The following is a 19,476-nucleotide window of genomic DNA, read 5'->3' as shown; positions in this document are numbered from 1 at the left end:
CACATAATTAGTCAATTTGACCCTGGTGGTTTTAGATTCAAACAAATCAAAACGGATGAAGCATGTATCATGATCATGAAGTTATATTTTGTCAATGATAAAATTTATGTATTATTGTAGTTTTTTTTTAAATTACAGCTGTTCACAATACATAAATGATTTCTAGTTAAGTTTGAGTGGTTAAGTGACAAATCTAATACTACTATATTTTGATTACCAAAAACCGAATATTTGGACTTCTTGATATGTTCACTCTCTTATCCGCAAAAAAAAAAAAACATAGCCGGGAAAGAAGGCGTATCGACATGAGCAGGCTTGCTGTATTACCCATTCAAAGCCCCTGCTCCTCTTCCACTGCCTCTATTTGCCATTGGGCTCCGCGTTTAAGGAGGAAGGCGCATTTGAGAAGAAAGGCGACAGTATTCTGCTCTGCTGATGAAGTGGATTTCAAGGTGCTCACTTCTGTCACAAGTAGTTATAATAACATAGTTATCCTCGACACTCCCGACTCACGTGTGCTGCTTCTCGACTCTTCCAGTATGTGAGATAGTAGCATTTTGTCAAACGATTGTCATTCCGTGACTTAATTTTTTCTAAGGATTTTTTATGTTTTATTTTGTTTGGAACAGATAATGTGCATAGCATTCTTCACAAGGGAAAGAAGTGGACTGATGCATATTGGGTATGCCATTGCTTCATTTTCTTTTTATTAATGTCTATATTCTTCTCATAGTTGTCTAATTCTCACATTATTTAAATCAAAATGTATGATGGGCATTTGTGTGTGGACGCAATAACATCTGGGGTAGGCTGTCTATATTACTTTGGGGTAACTTCCTAATGTGGTACAGTTTCTTCTATTTGATTACCAGGATGAGTTTGCCACCTTGCCGGCCATTGTTCCAAGGGGTCCAATTGCAATTTTTGGCTTGGTAATTTAGGTTCTTTTAATGATTTTTGATTTTTGACAAAACATATCACTAATACATCAACTTTTCTTAACAAATGCAAGTTTGAAATCTTACCGTCTCTTTATGCTTGATTAAACTAATGTACAGCTACTTCCTGCTAATTTTCAGGGGGGCGCAACTGCTGCACATTTGATGCTTGAACTATGGCCTTCTTTGCAGCTTGTTGGATGGGAGATAGATGAAATTGTAATAACCTTTCATTATCATTTCCTAGCTTTTTTCTTTTATAGAGCATATTTATATTTTGATAACTCAAATGCAATTTTTCACTAGCATATCTTGAACCTTGGTGCATTGCCAGAAAGACAAAGAAAATATAAATCTAGAGGATTTCAATGCTATGATACTTGCTTATGTTTTTTTTCAATTGATCCAAAAAAAAGAATTTGAGTACTGCGTCATTCACAATTTTCCAGAGTCTTAAATTAGTCTTATATTATTTTGTCAAGGAAACTCCTTTGTTGCATCAGCTATTTTGTTGATAATCAAAACCATGGAAAGCAGAGAGGAAGGTGACCTGAAAGCCTAACTTCATGCTTTTTGATTTGAATAAGTACCCTCTCCTTTACACTAAGATGCATCCTGTAGAGCCAGTAGCAAAAAGTGCAGAACCTATGGAAAACAATCAATGTACTATGCAGATATGGGCATAGGCATACGGCTCCATTCAAAAAGAGTAGAATGATATTGAAGTTTAGGCAGTTACAAGAATTCTAAGAATTACGAGAAAGATCTTTGGTTTGGGAAAAAAAGGTATGGATATGCATACTCTTTTGCAACAAGCTTAGCCAATGAGAGTGACTTATTTAACCTCCTTGTTGTAGTCAGTAAAAGGACACCTCATAGGGTCTGTGACTTGGCAATGGTGAAAATCAATCAACGGAACACTAAAGGCCTTAGCTTCTGCGAATTAATATTTCCAAAACCAAAACAGGAAATATAAGAAGAAAATTATTTCCTTGGGTAGACATTAGAATATGACCAGAGGCAGGATAAAGAAAATCATTGCTATCAGTTTGAAATTCAAAATTTTAACAGGTCTATAGTAACTTTCCAGCAGATTCACTAAGTGTGGCAATTGAAACTGATCTCTATTGTATTTAGGAATTGAACTTCTACAAAATCATATGAGCATGTGCTGCATACTAGAAATTTCTTTTGGGTTTTCATCCATTTTTGGCAGCTCTTGTCATTCGTCAAGCTACTTGATGCCATTCAGTTTTAATTTTTTCTTCTCTAACTTATGTGGAAGTTATGTAGTGATCTTAGTAACTGAAAGTTGCATGGAGCTCCAGAGTTGATTGTCATATAAATGACACAGACCTCTAGTGATTCGTGTTATACATCTCTGAGGAGGAAATTATGCCTAGAACCGCCTCTAATTTAGAGTCACAACATATGATGAATTCAGAAAATACCTAGTGACACCCTTGAAAATACATGTGCATTTATGGTGTTTCTGTACTTCAAAAGAGCAGCAAAAGAAAAAGGAAAAAAAGATTCAAGTTTTTTGGAGTTTTAAGTTCAAAGAGCAACTAAAGCATGAACTTTGATGAAAATATTACAAAGGAAGAAATACATGTGTAATGCATGAATAATTTATTTTCTCCAGTGCATGAACAGATTATAAACAAAAACAACAATAATATTGAAAAAGGAACTTTGAAAACCGCTCTCACTTAAGTGAAATGCTTATTGTCCAATGCCACCCTCTTCAAGATAGAATCCATGGTCGATGATGCACATGTTTTATCGCCTTGGTGCCTGCACGAAAGAGCCTCTAAGCGAGTGGAGCACCAAGCCTGTCTTGCTCCTAGTTTGAGGAATTTAGCACTCCTCAGCAGCAATACTGGTTGTTCGTCATTTATCTGTTGGATTTTAATCTTTTAGAAATTCCGTGCATTTTATGTCGTTGAATTCTTGACTGAGGCTAGGCTACTGACATGTGCTAGTGCAGAAAATATACCCATGGCAAAAGAAATTGCACAAGTTATGAAAATTTTAGAATTCATTAGGACTAGAAAAGGGAAAAGAAGAAGAGACAACTCTTATTTGAAGTTTGTTGGTTAAAAACATAGTACTAGAGAGCTGTTTATATAGGAGTTTTTACTTTTTCGTAACATGAAAAAGAAAGCTTCCTAATTCGTAGGATTCTAATTATTATGACATAGTCATTAAGTTTTACTTTATATTTTTTCTTATTATTTTGACTTTCAACATTCCCCTTAAAAGCAAGATGGTGAAGCAACTTGAGTTCGCCCATTTCTAAGATGAGACATATTAAAATCGGAACAGTAAACAATCGTCCAGACAGTGACATTAGAATATAAACAATCACCAGAAAGATTTACTCTCAATCATTGAAGAAATGTGCTGTTGCACTGGCCAAGCAACAATTGGTAAAGTCACCAGAACAGTGATTGGAAAAGTTTCTGGAAAAGTTGTAGGAATAGTGACCATAACAAGTGGTGCGGTCAGAATATCTAATTTGGAATTGCCACCTGAAAGAGGCACTGCACCGCTGGAACAGCCACCAGAATACAATTTTTTTAATTATTCTCTTTATTCTCAATAATAACGTGATCATCTAGAATGTTTTACACAATATTCTTAATCTTTCATACATTTTTAGTTCGGAATTTTTTGTTTTGGAAATTGATCCAATAACTTGGAGTTCAAGGAGTTTAATACTGTTGAGAAAAAAGCAGCTTAATAATGTCATCTGACATTTAAAACTGAATTATTCAAGTCACTGTCCAATTCATCATGTTTGATTTGTGAAAATGAGTTACAAAATGGCTTTTCTCATTCATTCCAGTTGATTGAAAAAGCAAGAGAATATCTTGGGCTTTCTGATCTGGAGAAACATAATGAAGGTGGTGGTGTATTGGAAGTTCATATTGGAGATGTATTTTCTCCATCTGTTACTATTCCTGGAGGTTATGCAGGTATATCACTGCCTTAATCAAACAGAAGAATTTCAGAATGTAATCCCTAGTCAACCTTTTAATTGGTTTATGATGGAAGGGAAGTTCTTATCCTCCAGTAAATGATTGTTCTTCCATCTGGTTCCTGCAGTTGAAGCGTTTGAAATAATTTTCTTCCGTGGAAGCTTCTTCCCTGATTTATCATACTTTTTAACTTGTTTTGCCACGCATAAGAAGTGAGCATTCGAAATATTGACATTGAAACATTCTAGGTTTGACTTCTATCCAGTGTTTACTTAATTCTCCAAAATGATAATTTCAGGTATAATAGTTGATTTGTTTTCTGATGGAAAGGTTTTGCCCCAACTGCAAGAGGTATGCTCAAGTGCACAATTTTGATAGCCATGCATTTTGTAGTAATTTTGACAGTCATGCACAGTTTACTTGCTATCGATACTTCTTTCATATTCTTTATTGTTATCTTCAATTTAGTTTTCTAAATATATTGTCTTGCTATGAATTGCTATCGGTGCTTTTTCATCTTCTTTAGCCGAGAGTTTATCGAAAACAACTTCTCCGTTCCCCAGGGTAGGGGTAAGGTTGCGTACATCCTACCCTCCCCAAACCCCACTTGTGGGATTTTTACTGGGTTGTTATTGTTGTTGTTGCTATCTTTACAGACAATGCTTGCTTATCTTCTCATAAACTAATGTTGTTGATAATAGTATCTCTTTTTTGGAATAATCTCATGTTGATTTTCTTTTTGGCTGCTAATAGAGTTGATCTTTGAGTCAATCCTTTGGCACCCAATTGGGAGTGTGGTATTCTGGATAAGTACTTTTTCTGGTAGTTATTTAGAGAAGTACTTTATAAATTCTATAGTAGCATTTCGTTGTACCATTATTTTACAAAGTACTTTGTGTTTAATATACAAATTAAGCATTTAAATATTCGCTTTGATTTGTCTGGTACCTGTGTCGTTGAGATAGCAGGTACCCGGTGAAATAGTCGAGTTGCGCACAAACTGCCCTCGGCACCACATTATCAAAAAATAAAAAATCGCTTTGATTTGGTAGTGGGGAAAATTGTCAAATAGCACCTAAATATTAACCAACAGAAGTTTCATAAGCTCCAAATTTGAGCATTTGCAGTACTCTATTTTTGGCATGTGGGCCGGTCCAAACGGTCCCGAGCCCGGGCCCAAATTAAAAGGGCCAAATGGTCTTTTTGTAGGAACCAGCCCGGGACCGGGCCCACGAACTCATGGTCCCGGGCTAAACGGTCCCGGCCCGCGGGATAAGTGGGCTAAGTGGGCCCAACGGATTTTTTTCTTTTTTAAAATTAAATAGAAATTAGAGACAAAAAGATGTTAAAAAAAATATCTAAGGAAATGCCTTGTAAATTTTATTATAGAATTGTGACCTAAATTTTTTAATTCAAATTTAAAGCCTAAAGACAAAAATATTGTAAAAAGATATTCAAAGCAATGCATTGTAATTTTATTATAGCATTAAAAAAATATGGCAATATCTTTCTTAGTCTTCCTTACCCCTATGGAATGAGCACGACAAGGTGCTAATACCATCATTGAGAAGAAAAAGAAACTAATCAAGATGTGCCAAAATACAAGTTACATAATACATATTAATTTTTGTTCATACAAGTTACATGGTATCTCTTACAAACTTCATAAATCCATCAAGGTCCGAAGGAATTTCTGTTGGTGGTGCCGGAAAAGTAGCTTGGTCATCGCCGCTTCCGGGTGAAGCAGCATCCTCCGCAAGTTCAGCTAGCATTTCTTCGTAAGCTTCGTCTTCCTTTGGTTGTGATTCAGCAAGTCCAAAATTTCTTCTTTCCGAACGGATCCAATCTTTGAAGAATACTGATTTTTCCAAGCTCTCCCTCATAGACGCTTTATAATCACCGAGTTGAAGTCTTGCTTGACTGAAAGCGCTCTCTGATGCCACTGTTGAAGCTTGAATAGTTAAAATGTCTCGGGCCATCTTTGAAAGAACCGAAAAGCGTTTTTCTTTGTCCTTCCACCATTCCAAAAGATTAAAGGAGCCTTCAGGATTCACTTCCTCAATTCCCTGCGACAAATAAACTTCAAGCTCAGTTAGTTGTGAAAATCACTACTACTAGAACCTTGAGAACCCCTAAACCCCGCCCAAGCACTAAGTGCTCTTACTCCCGCAGTTCTTTTAGATGATTAAGAATCAAAAGAAGGAGTTGGAACATTCGGTCTAGCATGATTTAATGCAACTTGATAAGCATTAAAAATAGTTTGAGCATTTATTCTAATTGAGGCTATTGCTTCCGGAAGTTGAGACAACTTCTCATCTTCAAGTGCTAAACCATTATAAACAGTTTCATACCAAAATTGAGGACCTCCTAATTTCATACAAGGATTTAACAAAGCAGCAACACTATAAATAGGGGGAATAGGGAAAAAATATTTTTTAAATTTTTTTCTCATAGAATCAATAGCAAGTTTATAAATTTTCCCACCTTCTGAACAATGAGCAAACAAATTTGCAAAGTTCTGCAATATAAACTAAACAGTTAGAAATAGTAGGATAATATTGCCCAGAAAATTCATTTGTAGCAATATGAAATTTTTCTAAAAAATCTACAAGCATTTTAACATTAGCCCAATCCTCATTCGTAAGGTGCTCATCATCATCACTTACATGTGCATTAAACGCTGAGTTTATGGGATTTCTACATTCATATGCAACAACCAAACTTTCATACATGTAATTCCATCTAGTTGGACAAGGTTTAGGAACTTTTCTTTCTCTTAGGCCAAATTCATCGCATCTTTTAAAATATTCTCTAAGTCTACTTCTACGGTTTGAATAAAAAAGCCAATTAAGAGCCATTTTAACCTTTTTAATTTCAATATTTAAAATTTTCATACCATCACCCACAATTAAATGGTAAATATGACAAATACATCTAACATGAAAAATGTTACTAAATGCAGGATTTAGCATAGTGGTAAGCAAGGCTACAGCATTTGTATTACTAGTAGCATTATCTACAAATATCTACAAATATCCGTAATTGTGCTAGCAATAAACTGCCTTGTGTGACGTGAATTAATTATTCTATAAGCAATAATGTGCTTTTGCATTATCCAATCCTCATCAATACAATGACTGGTAACAGTAAGGTAATCACAGTCGTTACCACTTCTACCAATATCAGTTGTAATAGCAACACGACAATTTATATGAGTAAATAAATAGCGCAAATATTATTCATATTCATATTTATATTTATAAATATCGCTCTTTACGGTTGTGCGAGGAAAATCTTTATAAGTAGGATTAAAAAAATTTCTAATATAATGCACAAAGTTAGGGTCAGAAGGAAAACTATAGGGTAAGCACATAACAGTTACCATTTTTGCCAATTCTTCCCGATCTTTTTTTGGATCATAATATAAAATACCACTGATAACAGTGTTAATTCCCGGTTGAAATTGATTTGAATCGGTACTAGGGTCAGCCTGACTAGGAGTAGGTACACTTTTCCCCTCGGCCAAAGCTTTCAGACGAAGATATCTGACTCTATCTTGAGGGTGTTTCAATATGTTTCTAGCCAAAGTTCTCGCCCCCCTCCCCGAGATCCAAAATATTTAAAAGCTAACTCTGTGCCACAAGTTTTACACTTAGCCTTATTTTCTGGAATTAGTTGAGTAAAAAATGGCCAAACAGGAGATGTTTTTGTCCGTTTGGTAGGTTGTCTAGAAATATTAGGGGCACTAACAGGAGTATCAGACGGGGTATCATTTGGATTAGCAGGGTTATCACTAGTTGGGTTAACATCTGGAGCAGGACTAGTGGGTGTATCATCATCCGGTTGAGTTTCATCAAAATTTATTTCCTCATCATCATTTTCATCAATAGTTGGATTAGAATAAAGAGCATTCATTAATTCATGGTCTAATTGTTCACCAGCTCCAATATTATGGCAAAATTGACTCTCATTAAATTGTAATAAACTATTATCGCTATCAAGAATAGCAGGTGTAGGACGTATATGGGGTTTGATTTGGGGAGCCGGGGTAGTGGAGGAGGAACAGATTGACCACTAGATTCGCCACTCTTGGATTTTCCCTTATTTTTACCAAAAAGTTTTTTTTAAGGAAGCCATCTTAATTAATCAAGTAATAGAAAATAAATAAAACAAACAAAACTATAATATTAAAACTTAAGAGTTGGAACAAGTTTACCGAATTGACGAACAACTTGTTGAAAATTAATTATCGTTGAAAACTTGAAGACTTCAATTCACCAACTTCACAATTTTTTCACAAATTGTAACAATAAAGTAAGCAATAGTAGCAATTATAGAAGAAAATTAGAGAGAGATTGTGATAGATTGATGATTTTGTAAGAAAAATAAAAGAATGAGGGGGTATTTATAGTTGAAAATAGGGAAAAAGTGTAATTATAAAAAGTTTGGGGTTTAAAAAAATTCGGGGGTTTTAATGGCTATTTTGTGACAGCCAACGGCCAGATTTTAAATTCCCCAACGGATAGTTATTTTTTTTTGAAATTTGACCGTTTGGCCCGCCAGGGACCAGTCCCAAACGGTCCCGGTCCTAGCGGTCCCAATCTGTAGAACCAGCCAGAAGCCCGGAACAGGCCCACGAATACCGGTTCTACCGCTCCTGGCCCGTTTGTCCCGCGGTCCCGGTCCCGGACCGGCCCACTTGCCACCCTTACCGTACTCATTTGTTGAAAGCTCTACTAGTGATATACACTTTCAACATTTACCAAACACTAGACAAAGATTCATTTCATGTTGAAAGTGCTAATTTCTCAAGTGCACCCCCAGTGGGACCTAGATTTAGTGTGACCTGCCGATCTACTCTCATTTTTATTGAATAAGTAGATATATATATTCACCAAAAGTATTAAGTTGCTGGTACTCTTAATTCACCTGTGTGTGCTTTTTTGATTCATAAAATTCACCCTTGTGCATCTATTGCTGTCTGGTTCCTGGTGGTAGATTTCTAGGATCTAATGCATTTGTTTCGGCTTTCCTTGACAGGTCACAACTTGGTTGGAGATGAATAAGATGTTGATGCCCAATGGTCGGCTCATGGTGAATTGTGGTGCTGCTACCAAAGAATGGTCTAATACTTCTTCTGAAATGATCCAACCAGAAATTTCCGAAAAGGATGATCCTAGGGAACTTAACGCAACTATCAACGCATTATGCAAGGCATTTCCTGGGCAGGTAGGGTAATTGAATTCCATTTATCTTCCTTAAAGCAGGACGCACATGAAGGCGCGAAGCTTCATCGAGTTATAGGAGCATCTGGAAGAACCAAAGTTTGTAGCTCTTTATTTTCTCAGTAAAAGCAGTATAAATTTTTGTGGCCGCTCTTGGTTTCCTAGCTGCCTTTTTTGTCATTCTTCTTTTAAAAGGTTACCTAGGGTTATGCAACTATGAAAGCAATACTCTAATCCAGTGAATCATGGAGGCTTTGGAAAGTAATCTCAACCATTTATAATTCAAAAGTGCCTTTATCAAGATATGCAATTTGATAGAGAAATCCTGTTTAGTAATTATGACATACTCTATGTCCTATTTATTTTACACAGTGACTTGACTTACAGATTAAAACATTTTGGTTCACTCGAAAGAAATCAGTAGTGGTAGATGAAAGTTGAGTGAGTTTGTGAAAATAGTATTGTACATATAATTTTCAGAAATTCATCATCAACAACAACAACAAACCCAGTATATTCCCACAAGTGGGGTATGGGGAGGGTGGTGTGTACGCAGACATTACCCCTGCCTAGTGAAGGTAGAGAGGCTGTTTCCAATAGACCCTCGGCTGAAAGAAAATTTTCAGAAATTCATCAAACAGCACACAATATGGGAGTTTGGTCTTCACCAACTGTTACCATTATCTGTGCACCAGATAGATGGTTTCAGGCACCAAACCCCTGTATCTTTGGTCACGCACCAGTCCCATCATAATTAACAATGATCACTTGAAACAGCTGTACTGTCTTGATAAGTTGTCCATCTTTTAGAAGGAATTCTTGACTTTTCAAGTTGATCAAGGTATACCGTATATGGATGCAATGTAATGGTGTACTCTGTAAATGTGTGATAAATGTCTAGAAATGTGCAATTGCGTGGTGCGATATTACTGGGAATGAGCTTAGGAAAAGGCAGGACTGGTGATTCTGCTTAGTTTATGATAGCTCGCTATAGCTTGGCATGAAACCGTTCAGAGGGTTTCAGTGACATTACAATTTCATGGCATATAAATTTTGTTATTTGCTGTGTGCACATTAAGAATAATCTGGTCTTTTGAATGCCACTATGCATTTTGCTCTCTGTCTTTACCTGCTATGACTAATAGTTTATTATCTGAAATGGCAGGTAAGCTGGAAAAAGTTGCCAAAGAGAGCAGGAGAAAATTTTCTTGCGCTGACAGGACCATTACCAGATTTGGCTATTTGGTCTGCTCGTTTCCCGGATCAATTAAGCTCAAGTGTTAAAGAATGGAGAAGTTGCATGCCTTCGTGATTTTTGACAATGGAACTTGATTAAGCTGTCCTTCGTGCCAATAGAAAAGGTCCTTTGCAGCCCCCCGCCCCATTCCCAATTTTCAGCTAGATTCCAAATTTCCAGTAGGTGGGCTGTTTTAACAAATACTATGTCTTCCCGTATAGGAGTTCCTTTCCAGGTTTTTATTTTCGTGTAAGTGATTGTTTTATCAAAAGGAAAGCAAAGGGATGCAACCTGTATATATTGGCCCACAGGCAACCATCAGACACTACCTAGTCACCCTTAATCCCTCTGTGAGTAGCCTGTTTCTATCTTGATTTGCAGTAGTCTCCGATCTCTTCAGCTCTCCCTTATGCGTATTATTAGTATTACGTGATGATTATTACTGAGAGTCTCAAATCTGCTATAGTTAGGATATACTTTGAGTTGTGACTACGCCATTACCAATCGTGGAACCAGGTGTTCACTCCTCTTGGTAGGCTTCAATCATATAGTTTTCTTTATCAAAGTTTGTGATGGTTTAACACATGAATTGTGCATGCTTAATCCATAGGCAGGCGGTTTTGAAAAATAATTCAGGCAAGATCATTGTTTTTTCAATTTTGGCGGAGAAGAAACTGATGTCTCCTGAAATATAGTCGCAAAAGCGTGTGACATCTCATCTAAAAGTTTAACCTGTTAAAGATATCATATTTTTATTTACTTAATTATATCACTGTTGAATTGGATTCACACTTATGTGGAGTGCACAATTTTGCTACAACTTTGTGTTTATAATGTGATGGCTGCTAATATAAGCATTTTGATGCTTAAACATTATGACAAGATCATAAACAAGTAGCAGCTCAGAAAGCTTCTTATTACCATCACACAGAATTATAACGTAGCAAAGTTTCTCACACAGCAAACCATAAAAAAAGGAAAAAAGGTCGCAGACCACAAGCGAATATCAGCCCCTTCCTCAAGCCATCCACACATAGCGAATGAGGAGAAAGAGTGCCAAATGCAACTGTAAATTGTTTTTGGTAGTGAGACTGGAAGTCACATTTTCCGAGTCCTCCACCTTTATTTTCAAGCACGCAATAGTATAATAAGATAAGCTATTAGAAGTTGGAACAACACCCTTCCTTCAGCAGGCTAGCGGCGGAAGCTCCTAACCTGGCGTGGTGTCTCAGTACTATCATCCCCTCGAAGTTTGACGAGCGTATAAACAGCTGCCCCTGCAAGAGCCCCCAGAGTTGGAGCCACTAAGTATATCCACAATGACTTGTAATTTCCTGCTGCAACGGCTGGTCCCAAAGTTCTTACTGGATTCATGGAAGCACCACTTGATGGCCTGCTTATTCCAACATTTCAAAAACCAAAAAAAAAAAAAAAAAAAAAAAGAGTTACTGGTTTGGCAAAGTCTTAGTTAAAAGCCTAGCTGAGAATTCTTTTCTCGCTGTGCTAGGCATGAAAAACACAATTGGAATGAGAGCATTTAGCTCTCTACTTACTGTTTACTTCTTTACGGTTGGTTCTGTGCAACAGTTTTGTAAGTGAGGAAAGGGCATCAGAATGAAGTTTCTTCCTTAATGCAAGAGCTGATACGGTAATACCCCCAGAGGTTTAATTTGTTTGGTAGCTAACCCAAATATTAGTACTAACACGTACTATTGTAGGATTTTTGGATTCTGGGAGGAAAAGATTTAGCAGATAGATTTAAGTAAACTGTAAAAGCTAAATACTTAGGTGTTGTGAGTATGGCACTGTTTTAGCTAGGGAAGAAAATGGCGTTGCAAAATGCTTTGGCCAAATTTGCAAGTCCCACTTGCAACTAAACTGTATTACACAGTCCAGAACCTTCCTAGAGAAGCTAATGGTCCTCTCATGATGGATAAGATGCAGCTCCCAACATTTAGAACTAGGCAGGTCAAGGAAAGGGTTGTACATAATGTTTTGTAAGTTGATCATATTACATCTAACCTGTAGTATTATGGAGAAGTCCTACTTGCGCATTTTTTTGGCCTTCAACTCCTAGTGTACATATAGGAATTAGGAGTTGACACAGTTTGTAATACGGAAGGCAATACTTTAGTCTCTAAGTTAGAATCTAAGACAATTTCTAGGTTAGTTGCTAAAGATAGTTGGCTATATTTTTTAACATAATTGAGCCTGTCCTATTCACACTCAGGATTTGAGGATGTAAGTTGGCATGTGCCCCTCCTTGTCCTTGATCTTTCACTTTTTGGTTATTAAGCACCTCAAACGGGCTTACATAAGAAAGTAATAAATAAATAAATACTTGGGTGTTGAGATATTTACTTACCCCGCCACTAGAATATTGAGCATGACTGTAGCTCCAACTGCAATGCCCGCCAACTCTCCCACCTATTGAATATTAAGATTTGTATCGTTAGAGAAAAGAAAACTAAAGGAATATGTATTTATTGGCATAGGAAGAGGAAGGAAAGAAGAAAAAACAAAATTTTCATGCCATCTTGCCATGGAAGTAATTACCAGATGGATTCTAGGGATTTATTTTTTAATATTAATTTGTGTGAACCTCTAAGTTGAACTCAAAGGAGGTAATAGATCTTTCTAGATTTCGATCGTGTAATTGAACCAATATCAATGATAAATTTTACCTAAGGTAAATTTTTACGCCTCCTTCTCGCTTTGGTCCTCTTCAATAAACTAGACTAGTAGTCTAATATGTATATAAAAGAAAACTAGCTAATCAGAAACAAATGAAGTATATATAACATAATTAACATGCTATCGTCTATCCTTCTTTCTTTCACTGAAAATATATTTTCACTTTTACTTGTCCATTCTAGCAAATTACTTGTCCATTCTAGCAGATGGAGAGAAAGATATTTTTTTTCTCTTATTTTACCCTTATCATTAACTACTTAATTATTCCCCAAATTATTTTCCATGACTTTTTGAAATGCTATCATTATTAGGGGTTATATGGTAAAATGCATACTATAATTATTATTATTTCTCAACGGCTTGAAAAGTCTGAAGTGCGAAGGAAAACTATGTATGATTAATGCTCCCAAGACAAGTTAAGTTGGTCCATACCGCGCGGGTGTCGGTAGCAACAGCAGTGACAACAAAAAGGAGATTGAATGTGATGAGGAATTCGAGAGCAAAAGCCTGGCCAGTGTTTACGGAAGGAACAGTAACGCCACCAGACATGAAAGGATGAAAAACACCCTTGAGAGCAAAAGAAGCACAAACGGATGCTGAAACCTGCGCTGCAACATAGGCCGGCACTTGAACCCACGGAAAGTGACGAAGTGCTGCAAATGCGATGGTGAGCGACGGATTAAGATGTGCTCCAGAAATATGGCCTGTTGACAGAATCACGATCATAACGGCCAGCCCAGCGCAAGCTGCATTTCCTATTAGAGATTCTACGCCGCTGTACTTCTGGTTCACAATTGGCCCAGCTGTTGCAGCAAATATAAGGATAAATGTCCCCACGAACTCTGCTCCCAACTGTATCCACACACAAGTTTCTATGCTTTAGGATATGACAATTAGTTCTATAAATGCAACAAAGTAACAACGAAGGAGTTCTATGTCAGAAATCAGAACTTGCAAGTTCATGAACTACTAGAACAGTGAGCGTCGGTTTATTATCTATTGGCACAACAAAAACTTGCTAAATTTTAAGATTATATTTGTAGCACATTTCATACCCGTGACTCGTGAGAGTGAGCTTGTACGTCCTTCAAGTTTTCCTCGTTTTATTCGCTTATTTTTGTACTTAAATATTACAGAGTCTTTCACCACAAAACGAGTATTGGTAACTAAAAAAAAACGAGTCTGGATATGCATTTTTGAGTATAACAAAAGGATATTAATCTGAGTTTAATAAATGTATCTTGTGACATAATCATGCTTGTAATGGTTTATTAAGTACCCATATGATCTACCTAACCCCCAATTTGTCTAACTAAAACTTGATTAATAGCCGGGTATTCTACGTGGACCAAAAATTAAATTAATGAAAATCTAATAGCATAGGCAAAAAATAAATAATCAATATCACCAGAATTTATCTTAAAAAGAGATGCAAATATCTTAAAGAAAAATATAATATGACAACATTCTAGCAATCGAGAGACTGGCAAAAGCTGGTCCAATTGACACAATCTAGCTAGTTATCGCAACCATTGGACCTTGACAAATGAAATGTGAATATGTGATTTTAATAACAGATAGTCATTCTCATGTTATTTATACATTAGTCAATACTTATTTTTGTTATGAAATCGTAAACTAAAAATCTTAACTTAAATATAATTCAAGATATTTTTGTCCCAAAAATTTAAGGAATCTTTACACAAATAGCCGGCAACATTTATTATTTATTTTTTCTAGCCATATATATAAATTATACACTGATTATACATAATTATACATGTATAATACAAACATTATACACATATTATACTTTCATTGACTATTTTTAATTTAGTTGATTGGGTGGACGGCTATTTGGTTAATTCTTCAAAATTTAACTACTAATTATAATCCCTTTAGAGTTACTATCTAGCATGATTTCTACTATTTTTATCCAATGCAAATTAATAGTTGAGAACGTGTGTACCTTGCGGGTGAGGGAGACGTCTGGTGCAGGGAAGTCAGAAAGACACGTGTGAGGGGTGCCCCATGTTGGAGCATCCAAAGGCAAGCACTTGCATCGGGGCATTGACTTTCGATCATAATTAGACTCCATTGAGTCCACTCGAATCGACGAGAATAGCGGCGTTGGTGTCCCCGGCGTTGCCGGCGCCGATACTGGTGATTCAAATTCCGGCATCTCCGATAGTTTTCCTTTGTTTTTTTTTTGTTTTTTGTTTTATTAGATGAGCTAGGTTTCTTTCAAAGGAGAAGTAATTACATGATTTTTTGGCTTTTTTAAATGTTTAGCTACACGATATTCAGTTTAACGGCCAGATCGTTTGATCCTCAGAATAATCAGAATCCGGCAGGAAACATAACAAATGGAAAAAAAAAGATTTTTTTTTAATTTTTTTGGTGGAAAGGAGAAGCTAGGAGAACTAAAGTTACATGCTTTAGAGGTTTTTTATAATTGTGCGACTAAGGATTACAAGAACTGAAGCTATCCAGCTTGACTATATATGCACTAATTAAGATGATGGCGAAACCTTGAGCATATATAGGATCTGAATTACAGTACAGAACAACAACTCAGACTGCTTAATGAATGAATTGAAGAGGATCCAGCTTCAGAGAGTAACAGACAAAAAAGAAGAAGAAGAAGAAGAAGAAGAAGAAGAAGAAGAAGAAGAAGAAGAAACAGATTAACGAAACAGCGGAAACAAGAAACAGAAATGATTTTAGGCAAGGACGGGCAGTGGGCTATATGTTTTGGGTATGGCATATGTAATTATATACACACACTGCTTAGCTATAAAGTAAATAAATTACTCCTCGAATAGTAAATGGAAGCCGACAATCTTATGAGAGAGACGAGAAGAGAGAGAGAAAAGTCAATGCTTACATTGCTAAACTGACAGGGCGCTTGATAAAATAACTATAACAGCAAAGACTACCAACACTCTCTCTTTATTATTATCCTTTCTTTTCTTTTCTTTTTGCACAAAACTCTCCCTTCTTATTTGATTTTACGAGCTACTACTAGTAGTAGAATAGATGAGATATGGTATACCAATTGTTGTGGCAAGGGGATGGATAAAAAAATAATTATCTATTCATATTATTCATTAACAAATGCGTTGGATAATAAATTTATTAAAAATTAATCAAATATGGATAAAATTCATATTATCTACTTAAAAAATATATGACAAATAGATTTAACTTTTATAGGTGAAAAGATTCAAATTAGGGTTCCTTGAAAAATTAAAAATTCTTCCAAAAGTGATCATATAAAAAAGTTATAGATAATATGAATATTTATATTATCCATTATTTAACTAATTTTCTATCCGTATTGAATATTAGTTGGATCGAATAGATTATCTATTTTTACATTATTTAGTTTTTACTAACCTATATCCGACGTGATCCGTCCATTTAACATCTCTGCCCTACTGTTAGTCTGTTACCTGCACGACTAATTATTCTCATACGGTAATAATTTATCGTAGAAAAAAAGGGAGATAACAAGTTCATCGGTGATCGTAACCGCCAGTGACGCACTGACAATTTCAATTTTCCTTATTTTAATAATTCTACCTTCTACCAATAATGCATTAAACAAAGCACGCGCCATTGGAGAGAGAAGTTCAACCCACCCAGCAAAGAGCAAAAAGAAAAATAAAGTTAGAGAGAGAAGGTATATATTAACTGCAAAGAACTTGGTGCTATTATATGCATTATTATTGTTCGCCAGTCAAAATACTAATGAATCATTAGGAGTCCAATAAGTCCAGTAGATATGAACTCTTTTTCATTCTTAATTTTAAGTTTATAAAGATTTAATTTGTCACTAATATAAAGAAATTCAGTAGTGGAGTTTCTTGTACTCGATGCATGTATGACACGTCTAATGTCATCACATGTGAACTATACTGAAGTATGTATCTTTAAAATGTGAAAATGAAAATTTTGAACATGGCTCAACTATTTTGCTACTCTGGCTCAAGTTGGTTAATATAAAAAATAATATTGGGTAAATTTCACAAATAATCATGTAACTATTACTTTTTTTCATCAAAGTCATATAATTTTATTTTCTCACACAAAAATCATATAATTATGACTTTTTTCCCCAAATCATATAACTTTGTTTTCTCACACAAAAATCATAAAACTTTCATTAATTCACACAAAAATCATAGGCGATCGGAAAATAAATTTTTCGGTAGTATTTTTTTAATTTACGGTTTTTTTATTTTATATTTTCAGTCTAATAAATAATTACCCAATTAAAATAGAAGAAATATGAGTATATTTTGAACCGCTCCTAAAACTAATAGCCGATAAAATATTATATATGTGTGCGCGCGCGCGCATGTATTATTTACATATAACATACACATTCTCTCTCTCTCTCTCTCTCTCTCTCTCTCTCTCTCTCTCTCTCTCTCTCTCACACACATATATATATATATAAAATTTCTCCATTATGCCTTATCTTTAGTTAAATCTACATTGAGATCTAAGAGTTTGTAGTTTCGGCCGGATGGTTAATTTTATATTTGTTTTCCTTAAAATAGGAATGACACAACCCAACCTGACCCAATACCCATATACGTAAGCTAAAATAATACTAAAAGTGAATTCATTTAGTTCGGAATGCATGAGATTCTGACAAAAAAATAAAGAAATAAAAGGTATAATTAGAGAGCAATTGAAATAAAAATGCTATCAATTTGATTAAAAATCTTGAAAAGAAAAATAAAAGATATATAGAAGTATCATCTTTTGATAGATTTACTATTCACTTTTAGTATTATTTTAATTTATATGTATGAGTATTGGGTCGGATGGGCCAGGTCACGCTGAGCTCATTCCTATTTTAATTGGATTATTATATATTAGACTGAAAATAAAAAATAAAAATTACAAAATAAGAAAATACTACTAAAATTTTATATTTTTCGATCACTATGATTTTTGTGTGAGTTAGTAAAAGTTTTATGATTTTTGTGTGAGAAAATATAGTTATATGACTTTGATGAAAAAATGACATTGTTATATGATTTTTGTGTGAGAAAACAAAGTTATATAACTTTGGTGAAAAATAATAATTATTATATGATTAGTTGTGAAATTTACTCGGAATGCGTACGGTCATGGGCAAGTAGAAACTGGAGTTATTTTATCAATCCCAATAGCTAATTAAGTATTAAAAAAATAAGTTTGTGTCCAATAACTTAAAGATACTCAGGAAGTTGTTTAACAATCAATAATTGTTAGTAACATAAATAATTAGTTGGAGGTAAATGTAGAGATAAATGGCTAAAAAAAGAATAAGACAATCTAGAGTCCTATAAGATAGTATTTCAGAGTTTGAAGGGGCCGGGCCAAACTTATTTGTTTTATTTTCATCAGCCTAATAATTTCCCTATTCCTTTCACTCTTTTAGTTTTGTTGACTACAATAATGTTTCCTTCCCTATTTTTCATGTTTCTTTTCAGCTTTAGTGGGTCAAGCGTGTTAGAGTCACCAATATATCGAGAGGAGAAGGGGAAAAAATGAAAAAGAAGTAGAAACATCAATACTATACTATTTTTTAACTCCTTTCTGGATATTCTATAGCTTAATAATCATGCGTCATCGTGTGGGCTTCTTAAGGAATCTCCTTCGGTGGCATTGCACCAAATGACCAAAACTTGCTCCTAATCCTCCACTGCTCAACATTAATTAAAAAAAAACTCGCAATACAAAGGCGAAAATATATTCAAATCTGTATTTACATCAAATTAATAAATACAAGATACACTTATTTATACCACTTAATCATAATTAAGTGATATGAGATAATTTTACATTATTATAACCCATGGTAATAATTAATCACACTCCCCCCAACAAAAAGAAAAAGTGACAAAAATCCTTCGGGGGCAGGTTGCATGTACTCGTCTCTATAAAATGGAAGGGTGATGGATTAGGGCATAGATGGAATTGGTGATCCAATATAAGTAGGAGTAATACTTTTGACAGAGCATACCCAACTCTTAAATCTATAAGAAATTTAAAGTGATTCTCTGACTCGTTGCTAAAACATGCCTGGATTTTTATACTATATAGTTGTGCGATGCCAAAACGCATCTCTGTAATTAGGTGTGGCATTTATGAAATGGAAACTAGAATACTTTTCAAACAGAATATCTCGTCAGCTGCATCCCCTCAAGTAGACAGAAAATAGAATAAAGATGTGGAATCCATGAAACTTCACATGAATGCATGCACTGATCAACTTAACGTCAGAAGTGAGCTCGAGCTTGGTAACATATTCTAATTAACTTTGTAAATCCTCAAGAAGCGTGGGATACCGGCAACGTCTTTACCTTTTTATGATCCCAATTTCAAATTAAAACCTT

At 35.1% G+C, this 19,476-nt stretch overlaps 2 protein-coding genes across 2 annotated transcripts; one reads left to right on the top strand and one right to left on the bottom strand.

The window, feature by feature from the left end:
- The first annotated feature begins 237 nt into the window (after nucleotides 1-237).
- LOC104087865 (uncharacterized) lies at nucleotides 238-10,787 on the top strand. Its single transcript, XM_009592437.4, has 8 exons — nucleotides 238-537; nucleotides 630-682; nucleotides 873-932; nucleotides 1,080-1,157; nucleotides 3,790-3,919; nucleotides 4,221-4,273; nucleotides 8,963-9,151; nucleotides 10,313-10,787. Exons 1-8 carry the CDS (start codon nucleotides 246-248, stop codon nucleotides 10,457-10,459), a joined length of 1,002 nt encoding a protein of 333 aa, XP_009590732.2. The 5' UTR covers nucleotides 238-245; the 3' UTR covers nucleotides 10,460-10,787.
- Nucleotides 10,788-11,271: 484 nt separating this feature from the next.
- Nucleotides 11,272-15,849, bottom strand: LOC104087866 (probable aquaporin NIP5-1). Its single transcript, XM_009592438.4, has 4 exons — nucleotides 15,048-15,849; nucleotides 13,511-13,930; nucleotides 12,750-12,811; nucleotides 11,272-11,777 (listed from the first exon to the last, which is right to left on the bottom strand). The coding sequence occupies exons 1-4, from the start codon at nucleotides 15,258-15,260 to the stop codon at nucleotides 11,579-11,581; spliced, it is 894 nt and encodes a 297-aa protein (XP_009590733.1). The 5' UTR covers nucleotides 15,261-15,849; the 3' UTR covers nucleotides 11,272-11,578.
- Nucleotides 15,850-19,476: the final 3,627 nt, after the last annotated feature.

Source organism: Nicotiana tomentosiformis, chromosome 12 (genome assembly GCF_000390325.3).
Source record: "Nicotiana tomentosiformis chromosome 12, ASM39032v3, whole genome shotgun sequence".
NCBI lineage: Eukaryota > Viridiplantae > Streptophyta > Magnoliopsida > Solanales > Solanaceae > Nicotiana > Nicotiana tomentosiformis.
This window is presented reverse-complemented; position numbering and strand designations above follow the sequence as displayed.

What these genes read in the sequence shown, in the direction of transcription:
- LOC104087866 (XM_009592438.4), bottom strand. Translation starts at nt 15,260, where the DNA reads ATGCCGGAATTTGAATCACCAGTATCGGCGCCGGCAACGCCGGGGACA. An exon ending in TTGCTACCGACACCCGCGCG is followed by an intron (nt 12,812 to 13,510) that starts GTATGGACCAAC and finishes AATATTCAATAG; the next exon opens with GTGGGAGAGTTGGCGGGCAT. An exon ending in CTCAATATTCTAGTGGCGGG is followed by an intron (nt 11,778 to 12,749) that starts GTAAGTAAATAT and finishes TGGAATAAGCAG; the next exon opens with GCCATCAAGTGGTGCTTCCA.
- LOC104087865 (XM_009592437.4), top strand. Translation starts at nt 246, where the DNA reads ATGTTCACTCTCTTATCCGCAAAAAAAAAAAAACATAGCCGGGAAAGA. An exon ending in TATTCCTGGAGGTTATGCAG is followed by an intron (nt 3,920 to 4,220) that starts GTATATCACTGC and finishes TGATAATTTCAG; the next exon opens with GTATAATAGTTGATTTGTTT. An exon ending in GCAAGGCATTTCCTGGGCAG is followed by an intron (nt 9,152 to 10,312) that starts GTAGGGTAATTG and finishes CTGAAATGGCAG; the next exon opens with GTAAGCTGGAAAAAGTTGCC.